Genomic DNA, 20,456 nt, shown 5'->3' with positions numbered 1-20,456 from the left:
CCGGTTTGCTCCGAGCAATCGTGATTCCTTCCCGGCCGCTTCTTTTTTCGTTTTTAAATAATAAAAAAAGGATTTTTGTAACGCTTTGGAAATCATAAATGGAGCAAATTGCACGATGGGAGGGGGGTGTCCCTGCGCTTTTAGCAAGCGAACAGGGTCGTTGCAAAGTCCGTCTCCCACCCGGCTGGTTGTGCAAAAGAAAATCGTTAGGTTTCCCTTGAACGAGCCGCGTTTTTGCTTCGCAGCTGCGCTGGGACCGGGGAAGGGAAGCGGAGCACAAGGGAGCAGCCCCGCGCGCGGCCCGCGCCGGCCCCGAAATGTCAGGAGGACATTTAAATCTTGCCCTGGTAAAGGGACCGGGCCTGACCCAGATTTTTGGCGGGGGCGGGAGGGAGGGTTGTTTTGCCTTGTTTTTGGAGCGGCCTTGGAGTTGGGATTTGAGAAAAGGGAGAGAAGAAGAAAGAGGGAGGGAAAGAAAAAGAGAAGGGGCGGAAGGAAAGGACAGGGGAAGAGAAGGAGAAAAAGGACAAGAAGGAGACGGTGAAGGAAAAGAAAGAGAAGGAGAAAAAGAAAAGGGATGGGGAAGAGAAGAAGAAAAAGAAAAAAGGAGGAGGAGAAGGAAAAAAAAAAGGAGAAGGAGAGCGGCGAAAAGAAAGTGAAGAAGGAAAAAGGAAAAGAGAAGGAGAAAAAGAAAAAGAAAGGGGAAGAGAAGAAGAAAAAGAAAAAAGAAGAAGGAGGAGAAGGAGAAAGAGAAGGAGAAAAAGAAAAAAAGAATGAGGAGAAAAGAAAAAGAAAGGTGTAGAGAAGGAGAAAAGAAGAAAAAGAAAGAGAAGGAGAATAAGAAAAGGGAAGGGAAGGGGAAAGGGAATTCTCTGGATCCGGTTTTGTACGAAACCGGGGGCTTGTTCCCGTCCCCGCCATTTTCGACCGTTTCTGACCCAGTGTCTCACGTCTCGGCCCGGCTCCTCGGAGCCGCAGCAAGCCCCCGGGCGCGGGGCGCGGGTCTGCCCCAAGCGACGGCCGCACCTTGCGCTACAGCCAGATCACCCCTTTTCCAGGCAGACAGTGGTGGGGAACAGCCCTTATTCCCCCCTTCGATTCTTCTTCCTTTTTTTTTTTTAATTTCTTTTTTTTTTTTTTTTTGGGGGGGGGGGGTCCTGTTTCACGCAAACGAAATTAGAGACGCGGTTTTTTTAACGCAGCCCCGGCACGTCCTGCACCGGCGGGAGCTTTCCCAGAACAAATCTGATTCAGAGAAAAAGAAGTCGAAGAGACGTGGAAAGCCAAGCCTATCGGTTCAAATGCAACGGCATAAAGTCAAAGAAAAAATAAAATGCAAATAAAAATACCATGCAATCAAATAAAGTAACCCCGCAGCTCGCGCAGGGCAGAGGCGAGCCGGGATGAGTCCTGGTCTTCTTCCAGGACGTGGGGGTTCAGACAGGAGCTGGGCAGCCGGGTCTGGCCCGGGTAGATGAGACCCGGCCGCGGGGCTTGGAGAGAGGACCGGCAGGACAGAGCCCGGGGTAAAAGATCCAGGGTTTCTGCGGATGCCCGAGATCAGCGCTTCGGCCCGGGTGTGCAACCGCACGCGTGCGTGCAAACAGGCGTGTGCAAACAGGCAGGCGCGTGTAAAAGGCGTGCGCGCACCAATGCACTGCACCAAACAGAAATGTGCGTGCGCGTGCAAGCCCGTGTGGGTGTGGGAACACGTGGCAGCGTTCATGCACGCGTGCAAATCCATACACACACCCGTTTGTTTTCAGATAGGCGTGCATGGACCCGCGTATATTGCTATGTTTGTGCACAGAAACCGCGCAGGGCGGGTCCGCGCGTGCTGAGCTGCACGCGGGTGTTTAACGCGAGTTAAGGTCCCGAGTGCGTACACACAGACAAGGACATCGAATACCGTATTTTCGCAGTGACGCCCTATTGCTTTTTACCGTATTTACATCTCGCTCTGGCTTCTCCCCGAGCTGGGGGTTTTCCCCGCCTGAATCCTGCAATGTACTGGGGGCAAAAGCAGGCTAATAAACCGGTTTAAATCACAAGGTGTGCACATCCCGGCTGCTGACTATAAGGGAGGGCGGGTTTGATCCTCAGCTGCTTCTCCCCGGCTCCAATGGCATCAAAATCAAGCGGGACAATCGAAGGCAGTTAACTCGATTTAGCCTCGATTGTCCCGGGGCAAAGCATTTAATTCGGATGACTTCACAAGTGCTTGTGGGGAGGGGGAGGGCTTGTAGGGTTTGTAGGGTCTGCTCTGGGGAAATCCGTGGTGTTTTCAGCCTGTTAAAGGGCACAGCCTATCCCGAGCCTGCGTGTGTACAGGCACCTTTCAGGGTGCTGGGGCCCGGGAAGCGAGTGGTTTCTTGTTCCTAGATGAGGCTGAGTGCGGTGCTGAGTGATCCAGGGTGGGACTGGCATCGTGGCAACTCACCGGGAATTAGCCGGCATGGTTCCCACGCCGAGGGTAATTCGCGTTTAGATTCCGCGGGGCAAGGGGCTTGTGCATCTGCCCGCTCCCGGCTTCCAGTGCAGCCGCGGGCTCTGCTCTGAGCCCGGGGGCGGGGAGGTCTCTGATGGGACCGAAGCTGCCTCTGCCTGCGCCCAGGCTGCTCGGAGCTCCCTGCAGGTGCGGGTTTGCACACACACGTGCATGCACAGACAGCGGGAGAGGGTGCACGGGGGCTGCCCCTGGGAGACACGAGGGTGTGCCCCCCGCTGTGTGCACCGTGTATCCCGGCTGCTGCCCTCAAGGCGCACACAGGTGCGCAGGACTGTGGCTGTACCGGCATACCTGTCCTACACCCGCACTGATCTAGCAGCCCGGGTGTGTACGGCTTATCTCGTGTGTGTGTGTGTGTGTGTGTGTGTGTGTGTGTATGTATGTACATGCACACAACAGGATGTCTGTGTGTATGCATGTTCTAAACTTGTGCATATATATTCTACTTATATTCTGTATGTCGATATGTCACGCCTGTTACACAATATACACACATGCACATGCTTCTTATGTGTGTATATGCTGCCCCTGTTACTCAGTATATACATATGCAAATACTCCAAATGTGCATATGTATTGCACCTATTACATACTATACACACATGCACATAGGCTATATGCATATATATATCACAACTATTACACAATAGACACACAAGCACATATTCTACATACATATAAATATCACACCTATTACATAGTATAGACATTGTGTATATGTGCACATACACTATATGTGTCTATGTATTACACCTATTACACAGTACACAAACATTACATATTCCATATGTGTGTACATCATATCTATTACACACTATACACACATGCATATGCATATATGTATCACACGTATTACACATTACATATGCACATACTCTATATGTATATGCATGTCTCACTTACACACTATACACACATGCACATAGTCTATATGTGTATATATATATATATTGCAGCTATTACACACTATACACACATGCACATCTTTTGTATGTTTATGTATATCACACCTATTATACAATATACATACACACACATATTCCATGTGTGTACATATATTCTAAATAGTCTACATTTCTAAATATATATATATAGTATGTATTCTAAATATGTCACAAATATGTGTATACCTATTTACATAATTTTATGCATACTACGCACACAGATGCACTATATAAATACGCACAGAAACGCGTGTATATGAAAACAATATGTGTCCCAGCTTCTGTGTCCATTGTGACATATACATGTGTAAGTGCATGTTGGAAACTGCACCTGTTCCCTCTGTTAACCTCCTGGTGGGCTGAGACCATGGCCTGCTGTGCTGCCTGAGCTGGTCTTATCATTTCCTTGTGCTCCCCCGTCTGTGTCCACCTCTTCAGACTTGTCTTATTTGTAGGCTGCAAAGATCTTCAGGGCAGGGACTGTGCTTTGGTGTTTGTTTGGTGCTGGTCTGTGGTTGGGATTCACAGGCGCTATTGCAATAAATAATATTAGTAATAATAATAGTAGCGTTATACCCACACAGTGGATATGTGGGATTTTTGCAAGTGCAGTTAGAGAGTTTCACACCTTTTCCCTGTGAGGTGTTTCTCATTCGCTGTATCCCCCACCCCGGAGGTTTCTGGGTGTTACTGGGATGCTGGCAGGTTGGGGCGCTGGGGTGGAAGTGGGGCTGGGGCACGGAGGGGACTCACGTGCCCACTGGAGAGTTGTCGTTGAGCATGCTCTTCCGGGTGGATGATGCCAGCCTGCCCCTGCTCCCCCTCCCTGCCTCCCTGCTCTGCAAGGTTTGCAATCTCCTGCTGTCTGAGTCAGCCAGAAAGAGAAAGCAACTTACAGTATTTTTTGCAAATACCAGGGCTCGCACAAATGTTGAGCTCATAAGCTGATGGGAGCAGAGGAAGTAGAGCTTGGTCTGTGGAGAACTGGGCAGTGATGGTGGTAAAAAGAATCCCCTAAAAGAAGATGGCAAATTACAAACAAAAGACAATGGAGAAGAAAAATTGGGAGTTTAACCAGGGCTGCAGAGGAACAGGCTACTAGCTGAAGGTGGAGTTTAACCAGGGCTGCAGAGGAACAGGCTCCCAGCTGAAGGGGGGCTGGAGCAGGGAGAGGCAGTAGAAGGATCTCAGTCCAGAACACAGGCTGCGTGTCCAAGTCCCAGAGACCGTCGGTCACATTGTCAGCAGATGCACTAAGTTACCTGGGGATGATTTTAAAACACAGCAAGATGCAGTCAGCAGGACTGTGGATGGGGCATGATGTGTACCAACAGGTCCATGGACTGTATGTTCTGCAAGAAATATGGTCTCGGAGTAGGGGAGAGGTATAGGCCAGGCAAAACTGTTGAGCCGTGATTCTCAGCTGGAACGCGGTGGCACCCCGGGATGCTATGCGGTCCTTTTAAGGGTGCTGCACAATATAGCATGGTTAGCTGTGCAAACACCTATGCAGGATGCATGAATCCAGCCAGAGATTTCCAATAGATGCCCAGAGTCCAAATCAGCTGCGCCTTGCTGAGCTGTTTGCAACAGAAGAATCCTTCCATTATTTTTCTGTAGGCCAGAAATGAGCTCGAGCTGAGAGCTGGCAATTTCCGAGGGGGACCCTGAGTCTACTGAAGGGTGCCTGGAGTCTAAAAGCTTTGAGGACAGCTGCTGCGTAGAATAAGAGCACAACAATGTTTGGGTCGATGTTTCGGTCGTTACTAGGCATGTGCAAGCGCCCCGAGAGACCAGATAGGGTGACTGGCAGCGGGGAGAAGGGCGCTGCCCTATATTTGATGGTGAAATGCAAGGAAAGCACAGCAAAGGGGATGGGTTTGGGGAGGCACAGAAGCAAACCCACGGCAGGTGGAGTGCGAGCGTCGTCGGAAATGCAGGGGACGCGCCCGGGCTGCGCGATGGGATGTAAAATGGAGGTTGGTTCTTTGTAAGCCCGTGAAAAGCATCGCGGAAGGGCACGTGTGAAATAAGCTCCCTGCTGCCGTGGTCTCAGGGCTGTGCTAACACGTGTCCCTCTGAGGTGCCCAGGGTCAGAGAGGGATTTGGAGCTGCTTTTCACTGGAATACATGCAGCTCCCACTCAGGGCATCGCCACTTTCCCGCAAAGCCTCTTCTGCACCAGCGTCCGCTTGTCCCCATGCCTGCTATGGCCCAGAGGCTCAGGAGAGCCCAGCACAGGTCTGGACAGGTGGCACGGGGCAGTCTTTGCCCTTTCCCAGCCCTCGCTGGGCACCGTGTGCTGCCGGGATCCCCGTGACCTCCGCTGCAAGCCCCCGCGGGCCAGCGGTCCCCAACCCTTTTGGGGTCACGTATGTTCTCTGTATCACTACATCCGCAGACCTCTCCACGCCTGGGTGATAATACCACCCTGTCCCTCATTGTTTTTCTTCTTATTCCTCTTCTATTTCTATTCCCCCTGCCCTCCCTTTGCTTTCCTATTCCTTCCCCTCCCCTGCCCCCCCAGAAGTTCCCCCTCGAGCAACATGCACCCCTTTCTAGTGGCAGCAAGGAAGGAAGGTGGCATTGCTGCTACATGGACATTTTAGCCCCAGAGCCACCAGGAGCTTTCCAGGCCCGGAGCCGCTGTGCTGAGGCCCATAATCCACCAGCCGTGTGACACCAGTCTCCGTGCTGCAGCACAGACTATGAGCCTCTTTGTGTATGTGCCCGCACAAGACAGGGGACATGCTGGAGAAGGCCCCACGTGAGCTGGGCAGTCGTCCAAGCATGTTCTCCTTCCCTGCGGTCCATGAGCCACTGAGGCTTTTCCCTGGGCTGGGTTTGTTTTTCACTCCGAGTTATTCACGGCGTAAGGTTGGCGGCTCATTCGGGGTCTGTAGGTCACCGGAGGAAAACTCACTGCCCACGCTGGAAAACGGAGAGCTTGGAAATTACAGCTGGGGTTGGTTAGGGTTGAGTGGACACGCAGCTCTGTCTGTCTACCCACCTACCTACTTATTTACCTAGCTGTCATGGTGTGCAGCACCAAATCCTAGGTTGATCCTACAAATACAGACCCTTTTCTCTCCCCGCTGTCATTTCCGGTCGCCTTGTCCTGTTCCCAGGTCCTTATGGGATGGGTGCAATCTTAAAGCCAGCTTTCAGGTCTGAATACTCACTTTCTAAAGTTTAAAAAGTCACCTGTGTTGATTCATGGTTGCTTCAGATGAGCTGTTCCCATGAATGGAGCCGCCGTTAGACCACAGCAAACGGGGCAACGATGGGAGGCCCCAAGCTGGTGTGGGAACCTGTTTGGTGTCGCACTTATTTTTTAACCAAGTTGGCTAGTACGGCCCATGAGTACTCCTAGCAGATAAGGCCGTTGCTTGACTCTTCAAGGAGAATGAACTCATTAGAGAAGCAAACACAGGGCCGTTGTGAAAGCAGGCAATATTTGCAGGGAAATGTGCAGTGGGGTTTCCCTGCTCCATGGCTTGCCTCTCTACCCAGCTCCCAGCACAGCTTTTGGCCCCCCATGAAAATAATGGGGATGCAAGCATAGGAGACTTGAGCTTTGGACTTTCCCCATCATCGGTCCTTGGCTTGGAAAGGCGATGGTGTCGCCAAGGCCTCTCAGGGCTCTGCTGTTGCAGCAGAGAATTTGGATCTGTGTTCACCCCGTGCTTTGACTGAGGCTCATTTCACCTTGCTGCTGCTCTTCCTCCTCTAAGGGGGACTCGATTGACTTACAGTGTGCTCTTGCCCTATGGGAACAAGGCGCTTGGGTTTTCCTTTGGGACTAGGAGTGCATGGTCTGGCCACTACACATCTCTATGCAGCATGGGGTAGTAGCTCTCCATTCCCTCTGGGGCACTCACTCAACTTCCCGGATACATAGCTGGGATCTCCCTCCCGTTGTGCAGCGTGGGAAAGGCCAAAAGGTTGCAGCTCCCCAGCAGCTGCTCACGATCCTCTTTCTGAGCTACTGTGAGAGAGACCCGGCACGGAGCCTGGTAAACAAGGGAAGCAAAGCTGGAGCCCGAGCTGTGCAGAAGTTTGGGTGTATGGGTTAGTGGTTTGTAGGATGTGTCTCTGGTAAACTTGTTTAGAGGCTGTGGGCATCGTCCGTGCCCTGGGGCAGCATGCTGTAGTGGGGGCAGCCTCCACATGCCCATCCACCTGCTCCCATGGAAATATGCTGACGCGGCCACTCCGGGGTTGTCCCCTGCAGTTGCTCTCAAGCCCATTGGAGACTGAGGTCTCAAGAGCATCTGCAGAGAGATGCCCCAGGCCAGCTTCAGTCGCATTTCTGGGTCTGGAGGGAGTCAGCAAGGCATGCTTGGAGCTGCTGCATGCCGCTGCCGTGGTGTAGACATTTTCTGGGACACACTGCACATGTCCAGGGTAGGTCTCTGAGGGGAGAAGAACCAGGAGCTGGAGCCTGGGGAAATACTAGCACCGCCTTTCAGTAACAAATGGCTGCCTGAGAAAAAAACAGCGTTGTGGACAGTTTTAATGTCACCCAGCATCTTCCAGCTCTTCCAGGGAGAAAACACAAAACAGAAATGGAAAAAGAAATGTGTTTTTGGCAATATCTCTCTATCTCCATCACTATCTCTATCTCTAGATAGATAGATAGATATTTCTATAGCTATATCTATCTCTGTCTCTAGATAGATGGATAGATATCTCTATCTCTATCTAGGAAATCCAAGGAGATACAGAGATAGAGATAGAGATAGAGATAGATAGATCTTGCCATATGAAGCTACGAGGATATTTTTTTTCCTTTCTGCTGTTATGTGTGTCAGGGTTGGTTTGTTTTTTTAAGCCTCCCCCAGAGGCGCTGGTGCTGCTGCAGCCCAGGCTGGGGATGGGGACTGGGCTGTGCCAATGCTCCTGCTGTACCGACCCCGCAGGGTCCTGGCTGGAGGGTCTTGCCCCCACGCTCAGGCTCAGACTGATGCTGCATTGGGGTCAGGAAGGGATTTTCCCTCTGGTCAGACTGCTACGGACTGGGGTGGTTTCCTGCCTCTGCAGCAGGAGCACGGCCCCTACCTGGGATCGAGCATCTATGAACCCCCTTTGCAGGAGCAGGACATTGGCGGTCACGGCCCCCCTGCTTTCCCTGGGGCAGGGTTGGGGTGATGCCTGGGGCTGTATCGGGGGGACTGTGTAGTTTTGCTAAGAGTTTACATGATGGGTTTGTCTGGGCTGGTTTGGACAGGGCTGATCCTGCCTCAGGCAGGGGGTTGGACTGGATGTGACCCCCGGGGCTCCCTTCCAGCCCCACGTCTCCAGGATTTCTATAATTCTATGAATTCTTCTGCTGCAAAGCACTCAGCAAACCCCCAGTGGGACAGGATGGCTTTGCCACTGTGCTTTTGACCTCTGGAGGTCCCTCCCAGCCCGACTTCTCTATCTGTTATGCCTTTTGGAAACCTCTGGGCTTATCTAATGAATCATGCAGGTGTTTGCACATCTAACCGTGCTAATAGTCTGTGACACCCTTGAAAGGATCTCAGGGGACCCCAGCTTGCCATGGCACATGGATGGGCCAAGGACTGGGTGAGACCTGGGGATTGAAGACGGGGAAAGAAATCAGCAGCCCAGAGAGGGCTCGAGAGCAACCGGTCCAGGCTTCCTCATGGACCAGCCTGCTGGCAGCTGTCTCGGGGGTTTAAAAGGTTGTGTGTCCCCTCTCAGCTAAGCAGGGCAGTCATCCCCTTTGCTCTGCCCTCTCCACCCTCCCCAGCCTGGGAGCCTTCTCACCCCCGGCCTGTGCTTGCGATTGCTCCTAGATGCCAAAGGGACCATCCGGGAGATCGTTCTCCCTAAAGGCCTGGATCTGGACCGGCCCAAAAGGACCCGGACCTCTTTCACGGCGGAGCAGCTGTACAGGCTGGAGCTGGAGTTCCAGCGGTGCCAGTACGTCGTCGGCAGGGAGAGGACGGAGCTAGCGAGGCAGCTCAACCTATCGGAAACGCAGGTAAGAGGCTCCTGTCCGCGTCGCACGGGGAAACCGAGGCACCCCTGGCTTGACAGAGGGCATGTCAGCTCCATGCAACCCGCTGCATGGGTCTTTCCCCCTCCAGCTGGTTTGCAGGCTGGCCTAGGGGTGTTGGCACAACCAGGAGAGATCAGCAAGGCACAGGCTGGCAACGTGGGGTGGGAATGGAGAGAGGATTTGGGCTGGGAAGATCATGTGCTAAACCCTCCATATGGTATTTCCCTGGGAGAGTGGATTATAAATCATCCAATTAGCAGCTCCGGCAGCTCCCCGCCGATGGGACTCTCTCTTTCAGCGGTGACCTGCCCCCCGAGAAGCCAGGCGGGGGGTGCGGACACGCACAGGATCGTAAAGAGCGGATGGGGTTGGAGGGAGGGCAGCACGATTATAGTGCCCAGGTCAGGGAGGGGAAGGAAAGGTGCCCTGGATACAACCCCTCTACAATGAAGGCGCTGAGAGGCATCCCATCTCTCTGGAGCATGGGGCAGGGTGGCCTGTTGTGCCCCTCCACCCCGGCCCTCCATCCTCCACCGCCAGCAGTCATAGCCCAGGACTGTCTTCCAGGGCACAGACTAGAGAAGCAGCTCTCTTAGTAGCGGGCTCTTACCCTCTGCATGGACCAGCCCCTAGGAGAGGCCGTGCTGCAGTTAATCTCTGTGTCACGTGCCACCGCTTTGGGGGGAGCCTGAGCTTTCCCGTGGGGACCTGGCAGGAGATGGGGCTCTGCGGGGAATTTGGCACGTACCCACAAGGCACCGGCAAGCTATGCAGCTGTTTCCAGCGTTAAGAAAGACACATGCAGCTTTGAGGTGCAGTACAAGGACGTACCAGTGGCATAAGAAGAGGTGTGATGACAAAGGGGCCGTGGTCACCCAATGCCCACGGGAACAAGCATGGAGAAGTTACAGTGCAGATAAAACTTTTCAGCTAGCCAGATAACCCTTAACTCTGCCCCCTTGGGCAACCAGCCGTCGTTCTTCTCCTAGCAAGTCAGTCAGAAGGGTTGTTTTTGGATACGAGGATATGAGAAGCCCGCCGATGTCCAGGAGAGAGGACAATGTGCTATGATGGCTTGCTAGCAGTGTATTGAAACTCCATCTATTTAAATGCAGGCTCTAGGACTGACTGAATAGGTGTATGTCTCTGAAAGTAAGTGCGGCATTTCATAAAGTCATAGGATCAGAGACAAGGAGGGTTGGACAGGAGCTCGGGAGGTCACATCCAGTCCCACCCCCTGCTCCAAGCAGGACCAGCCCCAACTACATCATCCCAGACAAGGTTTTGTCTACCTGGGTCTTCAACCCCTCCAAGGATGGAGACTGCACCACCTCTCTGGGGAGCCTGTCCCAGTGCTTCACCACCCTTGTAGTGAAAAATATTTTCCTAATATCCAACCTCAACTTCCTTTCCTGCAACTTGAGGAGTCACCATGACTAAAACCATTTGGGCATTGCCCAATGATTTTCATTTATTTGTTCCCCAGCAAATATCAACCTGTTGAATTTAAAGCTCTTTGAGGGAAGGGCTCCGCTTCAAGGAAACCTCTTCCATTGAAAAAAAAATGGGAAAAATAGTATCAAAATGGCCCAAAGTTGTAATTCATCATTTTCTAAATGAAACGTTATTTTTATTTTGGGGTTTGAAGTGAGGCTTTCAGGGGCGGCGGGGATTGACATGTGAATTCCTGCAAAAATCAGTATCTAATGAAAAGTCTAAAATGAAATGAAACGTTTGCATATTAATAGTCTGAATATTGTTACGATTGAAGAGTATCGTGAAATGTTTCTGTGAACTTGATCTGTATAACAGTAATGGTTTTAATTGTACTACTATTACTACTACTACTACTACTACTATACTCCTCCTCCTCCTCCTCCTCCTACTACTTCTAAAATAATTGCAGGCCAGCCCATAATAAAAATGTCAGCAGATGAAAAGATAAAGGGTTTCTGCCTATAAGTTTCCTAGGCAAGACAGCAAATGGGTGGGAAGAGTGGAGGTGATGGATGTGAGTGGGATTGGGAATGAACAGCTCTCCTGTCCAATATGTTTTTTGAGATTTTGAATGTTTTTCTCGTTCCCAAACTGGGGAAAAAAGGGAGAAAATCCTTCCAGAATCTCCTTCGGGATAACAAATACAACAACAGCAATGCTAAAAATAATTGCAACGATGATGATGATGATACGACGACTACTACTACTAATTTTATTAACGGCTGTGAACATTTTGGGGGGACTTTCACCTTTTGTCCCAGTTCAGGAACAGGAAATAAAATTCAAAATCTCAAAACCTCATGGAACAGGAAAACTATTTCCTTTCCAGCCCCGTTCATCTCTGTAATCACCCTGTCCACCCCATGGCTGTCTTGCCTAGGAAGCTTGTAGGTAGAAACCCTTTGGCTCCTTCTCTGCTGACACTTATAAGCCGGCGTCCCGCTTGAGAGCTGTTGAGCACCCGATGCTGCCCAACTGTACCTGTTGCAAGTTTGGGGTTGACAAAAATGGGCCAGGGAGCTTTCATTTTGTGATGGAGGACCAAAAAGATTCAGTAAAAATGAAAGCAAGGTTTTAGCCATTATCCTTTTTCCTGGGGAAAAAGCCCTTTTCCAATCAGCTCCCTGCAATAATCCAAGTCCTCGCGGCAGAGGTGTGAGGCTAGAGCGGGGCAGGGGCACGTCAGAGCTCCCCTCTCCCCACCCAAAAGCAAGGGGGCTGTGCTCAGCTCCTTGCTGGGGAAAGGTCCTGGGAAGTGGCGACAAGCCTCAACAGCATGGCTGGGGTTAATGGGGGTTTCCTGAATCCTAAATGCCTGAATCCCTAAGACCCACCTAGTAACCCCTGCCCAACAACTCCCCTTCTGCAGACCCCAGCCCCCAAGGCTGGAAAAACTAATGATTTTTCATGAAAACCCTGTAGCTCCTTTTCTCCCTACAGCTTTCACTGGGAATTCAGGCTGGTTTGAGTCAACTGAAAACAACATTTGCAGATTTTTTATTGTTTAGATCCCATTTTTCCCCCAACTTTGGATCTCTCCCCAACCCAGCGTCCTCGCATTTTACCTGCTCAGTTAGGGGAGGTGTTGGGAGGAGGGGGAAGGAAAATGAAACACTGAGAAAACCCCTAAAAATGTGCTTTGGGTTTGGTGTGGGGGCACCCCCGTAAAACTGGGACAATCCCAGAAATCGCAGGCCCATCTCAGCGCGTCGCATCTATAGCCGGTGCTGTTGGTGCTCAAGAGCAAAGTGTCTTTCCTCCTCCTCTTGCTTGTCTATATAAAATCTGTGGGATACATGTGTGTGTGTGTGTGTGTGTGTGTGCATGGGTATGTATGGGTGTGTGTGTGTGTGTGCACTTGTGCACACACAGAGACCTCCAAGTCACTATTTTGCATTGTCTATAGCAGATAATCCCAAGGAGAAGAGGAGACTCATGGAGAAATGGGGCGGGCAGGGCCCTCCGGAGCTCACACCTAGCCCACCCCCATGCTCAGGGAGGATTGTCCCCATCCAAACCCTCCCAACCTGCCCTTAAATTCTTCCAGCGATGCAGCATCCACCCCCTCTCTCGGTCCCTGTCCCAGCGCTGAGACACCTCAGAGCTAGAACATTTTTCTTCTTCACCAATTTGAGTTTTCCTCGTTGCAATTGAAGCCTATGACTTCTTGTCCCATCTCTTGTGCATGCAGGGAACTAGCTGTGTCTTCTTTAGGACATTTCTTTTCATATTAGAAGCTTTTTTTCATGCCCCTCCCTCCCCCTTCAGCTATCTCTTCTCCAGACTAAATCATCCTAATTCTTGCAGTCTCTCTGCAAAGATTTTCTAGGCTCCTGATGATTTTCACTGCTCTCCTTTGGCAGCTTTCCAATGTGCCTCTCTCTTTCCGGAGCTGGGGATCTATGTTGGAGGGAAGCCATGCTACCAGACCCACGGGGACCGGTTGGGGTCTCAACATCTAGGCAGCAAGGGTTATAGGAGACGGGAACCACATCCTGGTCCCAGAAGTACTGATGCTGTGGCTCTGGTCTGCGCGGAGGGTGTGCGAAGAGCTTAGTTTCTCCAGGCATTTGCTTTGAGGTTCCTGGAGCTGATGGCAAGGCTCCCACTGGTTTGGTGGGTTTTGGACCCGTCTTTACCTATTGGTACCTCTCGATCCCTCTCATTCCCTGGGGGAACTGAAGGGCATGTGCAGGGGTAGTGGAAAGGCTTGGGAACCAAGCACCTTCCGGCCTCTTGTCCTGTCCTCCTTGCCTTGCATTTCTTCTCTATCTTTTTTAATCCTTTCCCTTCCAAGAAGCCATTCCCATAGCCCATTCCCCTTGGTCTCCCTCCTGCACCCTGCCCTGTTTCATCTCCTAAAACGATCTGCAATTAAATCATTCGCGCTGACAGGGAGGTGTCATCCCAAGCTGAGGTTCCCATCGGAGGAATAGGGTAGCGGGGTGTGATTTCCCCGCCTCTGCTCATTGTTGCAGGCTCTCTGCACACTCAGGCAGATGTCAGCGAATCTGTCACACTTAGTTCGTGCTTGGGAGGTCATCTCCACTGCCACGAGGGCTAGGAAGTCGTGCAGCCTTCGAAGGAACACTTGTTTCCTGGCGTGTCCGTCCATGAATGGCAGGCCAACCCCATCCAGCAGGCCAGATCTGGCCTCTGGGCTCCACTTGGCATCACTGACCTATATCACCGGGTGGCTCTGCTGTCTCGGTTAACTCCAGCAGGGACATTTCCAAAGGAAAATCCAGGCTCGATATCTCATCTGACAAATTCTGCCTTTTCCTTTATGGGTGAAATATGCACAAGCTGCTTTCATCCCCTCCTCCCCCCTGTACTGCAAGGCCTTAGTTATGTGCCAGGATTTGCTGGGTGATTGCTCCATATAATTCTCCGTCTGTACATTATTTGCTCCTGGCTTATTGAGGCTGTAGCATTCAAAATGCAAGGTGGGTCGGTTAAATCGGATTAGCGACCTACGCCACATGACTGTGCATCTATTCCCTGATTGGGTGCACACGGCAAACCGTTTCAAGTTGAGGAATGCGCCCTAAATTTGCCGCTCTGAGCTTTGCTTACCGTCACGATCCTCGACACGGCGTCCGTCCAGCCCACCCCGTTATGTGCAAAGACAGAAGGCGGCAGCAGAAGTGAAACAGAATCGATTTTTCATCAGGGTGATTTTTTTTGGTGGGGGTGGAAATGCATCTAGGTCTTCATTTCTGCAAAAAGGGAGGGTTTCGGTGTGTGATGAGATGGGAAGAGACACGATGCCTGCGCGGGAGGAGAGAGGCGGCTGAGCACCACTGAGAAGCGAGCGCTCAGCTTGGGGCCTGCAGCCTGGAAAGACCTGGCCCAAGAAGACAACTTGAAACAGCTTTTCTTTTCCCCTTTTGCAGGCATCACAGCTCATGGGATCCTTCTCATTGGGTCGGGGCAGGTGGCCCAGATCCCGATCCCGGACCCTTTGGGGAGCGGTTGAATGCATCGCATTGCAAAGGGAAGCAGTCTGGGAGCCAACGGCTAGACAAGGCTTTTGCCAAACGCAGAAGAACAGTGTCCTCCTGGGTCAGGGCAATGGTCCCTTCAGCCCAGCATCCTGTGCCCAACAGTGCAGGGGTGGATGCTGGAGGAGAGCACTGACCTAAATAGATCTAGAGCGATTTATCCTCTATTCATTACTACCCCTCCGCCCACCCCGCCACCCACAATTATTGGTTTAGAGGAAACATCTCCTGTTCAATAGTTTTAACAGAGTGATCAGCCATGAAAGTATCCAGTACTTCCCTTGCTGCAGCTTGAGCCCATTGCTCCTTCTGTCATCTGCCCCCACTGAGACCAGTCCAGCTCCATCCTCTTTGCAGCCCCCCTGCAGGGAGGTGAAGGCTGCTATTCAATCCTCCTCCGTCTTCTCTTCTGCAGACTCAATCAGCCCATTTCCCTCAGCCTCATCTTCCTTGTCCACATCCTTCTTGATGGGCAGTGCCCAAAATTGGACACAGGCTCCAGGGGAGCCCCCCCCAGTGCTGAACAGAGCAGAAGCATTGACATGTCAATAAGTGAATGGCAACTTCAGTGATGCTTTGACAGGTCTCAACAGCTGGGACCCCAGCCTCTTGTTTCATAAACCCCTGAGGGATTCTGGTTTGGATCAAGGTGATGTCCCAGCACTCAAGACATTCATAGTCCCAGTGACATTTGGTGTCCCAGTGACTTTAAAATTAGATTCATAGATGTTAGGGTCGGAAGGGACCTCAATAGATCATCGAGTCCGACCCCCAATTAGGGTGCGGGGAAGCAGAAAGGACCTACCATCACAGAGCTGGTCGGGCTACGTCACCTCTCAATAAACCCTCCCTCCTAGTTTCATATGTTTTTAGGGCCTGGAAGGGACCTGGCAGAGCACCGGGTCCAGCCCCCTGCACTTGGGCAGGAAAGACGGCTGGGGTCAGATGACCCCCAGCAAGGTGTTTCTCTTTTCTGCTTCTCATTTTGATCTGCGTCAAAGTTTCACAAGAGAAACCACCCAGGCCTAAACCCTGGTCCTGAGCCAAGGAGAACGGAGCTGGTGTATTTTGATCCATTTCTTGCAGGTGGGGAAAAAAAAAACCGGGTCACCAAAGCTGGCCAGGCTTTCTGGCCTCCTCCCATGGCCTCTCTGCCAGACTTTGCTGGAAACCAGCCAGAACCATTTGGCTTTTTTTACTAATCTCTGGAAATGACTTTTTCTTTTAAGCCCATTGCATCTGCGGTGAGAAGCTCATCATGCCGCCCGAGCCTGGATAGACACGGATACGTCCTTGTGCACGGCGGGCCCGATTCTTTCGTGATGCCCGCATAAAGCTGACGGGACTCCGCGGAGCGTCTGTGGCTTTAAAGCGGTGTCAACAAATGCAGAATTTGGCATTTGAGAGAAAACTGTGTCCGTCCCCATGCCAGGCTTTGTCTCCGGGACACGCTCTGGGGACTTAGGAGGAAACACAAAGCCTTTTCTGGGTATTAAGAGATGGCGAAGGGCTCGCTGGGGAGAAACTGAGGCAGGATAACTCTGGCAAACCCTCTGGTTGTAGAAAAGTAAGAAGCCAGGAGGGCTGATGGGTGTGGCAGGTTGGCCTGAGGATTGTGGCTTTTCTTTTCCTCGGTCGTGAGTTCAAAGCCAGGGCCAGGTCCTGGCCATTTAATACCATGAGGTCAGGGGCTGGGTGGGCTGTTGATATCTAGACCGAGGGCCAAATGAGTTTATAAGTCCAAGATCCATTGTATGCTTGTGCCAGCGTCTCTACAATAGTCGGGCCCACCTCATTCCTGTAAAAAAACTCAGTTGAAAAATATAATCCCACCTATGTAGCTAAAACTGAGATCTTGATGTGGATTCTTGCTGGCAGGGAGCAGATCTTGGTCCTTTTCTGCAAGGTCCCTGGTAGATTTGGAGGCAGCCGTATAACCAAGTGTTAAAGTAACAAGAGACGCTGCTTGGTAAGCTCTTGGAGGCACGGAGCATCTTGTTGTTCTGGGTTTGTGCAGCACCTAGCGCAGGGAGGCTTTGGGCCTTGACTGGGACTCTTAAGTGCTACCACACGACACAGAGGCATTATCATTACACAACATCGTCAAGGACGTGGACAGGTTGGAAAGAGTCCAGCGCAGAGCCACAAAAATGAGCCGGGGCTGGGAGGCAAGACCTAGGAGGACAGGCTGGAGGAGCTGGGGGGACTGAGTCTGGAGGAGAGAAGACTGAGCGGGGCTTGATAACAGCCTACAAATCCCTGCATGGTGAGGACAGAGAGGATGGAGATGTGGCTGCAGGACTAGGAGCAATGGCCTCAAGCTGCAGCAGGGGAAACTGAGGCTGGACATGAGGATGAACTGTGTGACTCTGAGGGTGGTCAATACTGGGAACAGGTCCCTTCCAGCCTGAATGTCATCTCATCCTATGATAATTATGTAGGTGGACCATCCTGCTCTCACTTACGAAGTGCGTGCCTTAACAGGTTGATATCCACACACACGAATCTCATAAAAAGGGGGAGTGCTCCATGTCTCCTTCTGCAGGAAGCCATCCTAGCTCATCCCGATGAAATCCGCTTGCCTGGAAATCTGTGAACCCCGTGCGAGTGCCATCAGGATCAGCCCCTCGGTCCCTGTCTATTTTAGTATGGGCAGTAGTGTATAGATCCTTCCGTTTCCCTAGAAGCACAATTACCTAGGAGGCAAGAGCTGTATTGGCACCTTTTATCCAGATAATAACAAATCAATATTTCTTATCTGTACTGCCAAATAAGGTCAAAATGGTGGCAGAATATTTTTTTAAATGTTCCTTTTTAAAAAAAAAAAAAAAAGTAAAATTTTTGGACTCTCGGGGCGCATCTGCACATGCAATTAATGCTATCTGGGTTTACTCCACAGTCGTTTACAGCAGAGTAAATCCACAATAAGCAGATGTTTACATGTACAATACTATGCCGTAACTATAGCAGGGTTAATTTGCTACCTGCATTTGCAGGTAGCAAATTAACTGCACAGTAGACTAATTTACTGCGCAGTAAGCATCTGCATGTGTAGACGGTGACACTTTGCCATGCAGTCAATTAGTCTACTGCGCAGTAAAGCAGCTTGTGTAGATGCACCCTCATTGAGAAACTCTCAAGCAGGTGGCAATAAACCCCCCCAACCTGAATGTGTTCATTAGAAAAATGTCAGGTTTATTAGTATTAAAAGCTCCTGATGACAGCTCATCAGAAAGACTGGCCAGGTTTGATATGCTCTTTGTTGCAGTAGGGTTGGAGAGGTATTGTAGTCACGATGGTCCAGGGAGAGGCAGGGTTTATTTCCCTTGGTGATACCTTTTATTAAACCAGCTGTCTAGTTGGGGAAGGTGCCAGACAAGATTTGGGGCACAAAGTGCCTTTCATAATTACATCATTGGACCTGCATGTCCAGGTTGTCACTGTGACAGGTCCTGCCCGCAGCCCCAGTCCGCCAGGCTTTGCAAATAAACAGCATCGCCAGCTAAACGAGTTGCTAATTTAGGACCCCGGGATGCCCGTTGTCCTGCAGTCTGTCTTGGTCCTGGTTGGTCTATCTGTGTTACGGGGCGAATAAAAAGCTTTCCAATTCTGTCCAACTAGAGCGGGTTGAAACGTTTCTGCTGAGACTTGGTTTTTATATTAAAAATTAGGATTTTTCAAAGTCATCCTTTGCAAATAAATACATTCAGAATCATTCTATGTGAACAGCTCTTGCATTTTGCATTCTTTTCCAGAGAAAACAGAAATCTCTAAACTTGTCCAAAAATGTAAGATTTTGATTTGGGAATGAAAAGTTTCCAGTTTGTGATAATTTTTTTTTTTTTTTTTTTTTTGCAATTGCAAAAAAAAAAAGACAAGTCTTTCAGAAAATGGATTTTCTGCCTTGCAAAAAATGGAAGATTAAAGAAAAAGATATAAAGCAATTTGTCAAAGATTTGATTTTCTCGGGAAACACCAAAAATATTATGTGTTATATGAATCAAACTGCTTCATTCCAGTCCATTTTCAAAATGTGCACTTAGACTGCGAGCATCTGGAAAACACGACATATAAAGTAAAATCCTCTCCAGTATAAAAATGAAGGCAAAAAAAAATGGAAACATGCTAGAAATATTAGAAGAGGATATTTCAGCCCTTAGGGCGTTTTAAAAATGTCGTGTTGACAATCAAAATGGATCCAAACTGATCCAATTTCTGAAGCAGCGACTGCTGTTTTGACTAGCATTTTTTCACCAGTTCTTTTTGAAAATTGATTTTCTAACTCCCCCTGCTCATGACATCACAGGGCATCGCATCATCAGAGCGTGAAAAGGCAGAGATGAGGTCAGAACAAATCTCTGAGTCTTCCTTATTCTATCTTCCTACTCCTATTCCTATTCCTACTCCCATTCCTGTTGCTATTCCTATTTACAATTAAACAGTAGCGCCTAGAGCCCTAGGGCAGATCCAAGGTTCGTGGCAGTAGAAGCTGCTGAGAAACTGGAAACGTTTCCTGAGAGCCGTGATTCTCATGCAGGGAGTTGTGAGATCCTTTTAAGGGTGCCTTGCAATATGAGCATCATTAGGGGTGCCTTGCAATATGAGCATCGTTAGGGGTGCAAACACCTTCACATGATTAGCAAATAAATCTGGAGATTTCTAATAGGCATCTCCAAACCACCCCGCTTTGTTTTGTCTTCCCGAGTTGTTTGCAACAGAAGAACGGCTCTAGTACTGTATTTACTTGATTCCAAGACTAGGTTCCCCCCCCTCCCCCATTTATGGGGGGAAGTCCCTCGTCTTGAAATCAAGTATGGGGTGGCAGGGGCGAGCACCTACTGCAGCTCCAGCTTGGCCCCATCCCTGGGGAGGAGTGAGAGCTGCAGCTGCTGCCTGCCCCCTCCTCTCCTTCTGTGCCCCCCCCCCCCACCGAACCCCTTGCCTTATGCGGTCTTGAGCCCCCTCGTCACCCCTGCCCCCCCACCCCCAATTACCCTTGCTCTGACACTAGCAAGCTTCATCCCTGCTGCAACCTGGGGCACCGATCGTGGCCCAAGCCCAGCCCTATAGCAGTGGGGGCAGAGGCTCGGGTAGGGGGAGGCTGGAGTGGGGCTCGAGTCAAATTATTGGAGGGTCATCTTAAATTCAGAGTGGTCTTGGATTCAGGTAACGATGGGTATTCTTCTGTCATCCAGAAAGGCATGAAAGCAAAGAGCTGGCATTTTTTGAGGGGGGTTGAGTCTAAAAAGGGGTGTAAAATGGGTGATCGTTATTGTCTGAGAGGAATTTTGATAGCTCCAATATTTCTCTTGGAAACAAAACCTTTTGCCAGCCCGGCCGTGAGCTGGCTCAGCAGGATCCCTCCGTGACAGCGTTTCCTTGGGGGGTTTTTTTCCTTGCAAAAATATTTATTTCTAGAGATAGAAATAAATATAGATATATAACTCCACCTCCAACAGGCGGTTGCTCCTTCTAAGAAGGAGCCTGAGCCC

General features: G+C 50.5%; 1 protein-coding gene across 1 annotated transcript in view; it reads left to right on the top strand.

Annotated features, from left to right (window-relative positions):
• Positions 1–20,456, top strand: part of VAX2 (ventral anterior homeobox 2) — a gene marked incomplete at its 5' end in the record, with an annotated part of 46,665 nt that overhangs the window by 5,825 nt on the left and 20,384 nt on the right. Inside the window, one exon of the mRNA XM_025213287.1 lies at positions 9,258–9,445. Within this exon, the coding sequence (XP_025069072.1) occupies positions 9,258–9,445 (188 nt within the window). The remainder of the gene's footprint in view (positions 1–9,257; positions 9,446–20,456) is intronic.

Source organism: Alligator sinensis, unplaced genomic scaffold (assembly GCF_000455745.1).
Source record: "Alligator sinensis unplaced genomic scaffold, ASM45574v1 scaffold1408_1, whole genome shotgun sequence".
NCBI classification, from domain to species: domain Eukaryota; kingdom Metazoa; phylum Chordata; order Crocodylia; family Alligatoridae; genus Alligator; species Alligator sinensis.
This window is presented reverse-complemented; position numbering and strand designations above follow the sequence as displayed.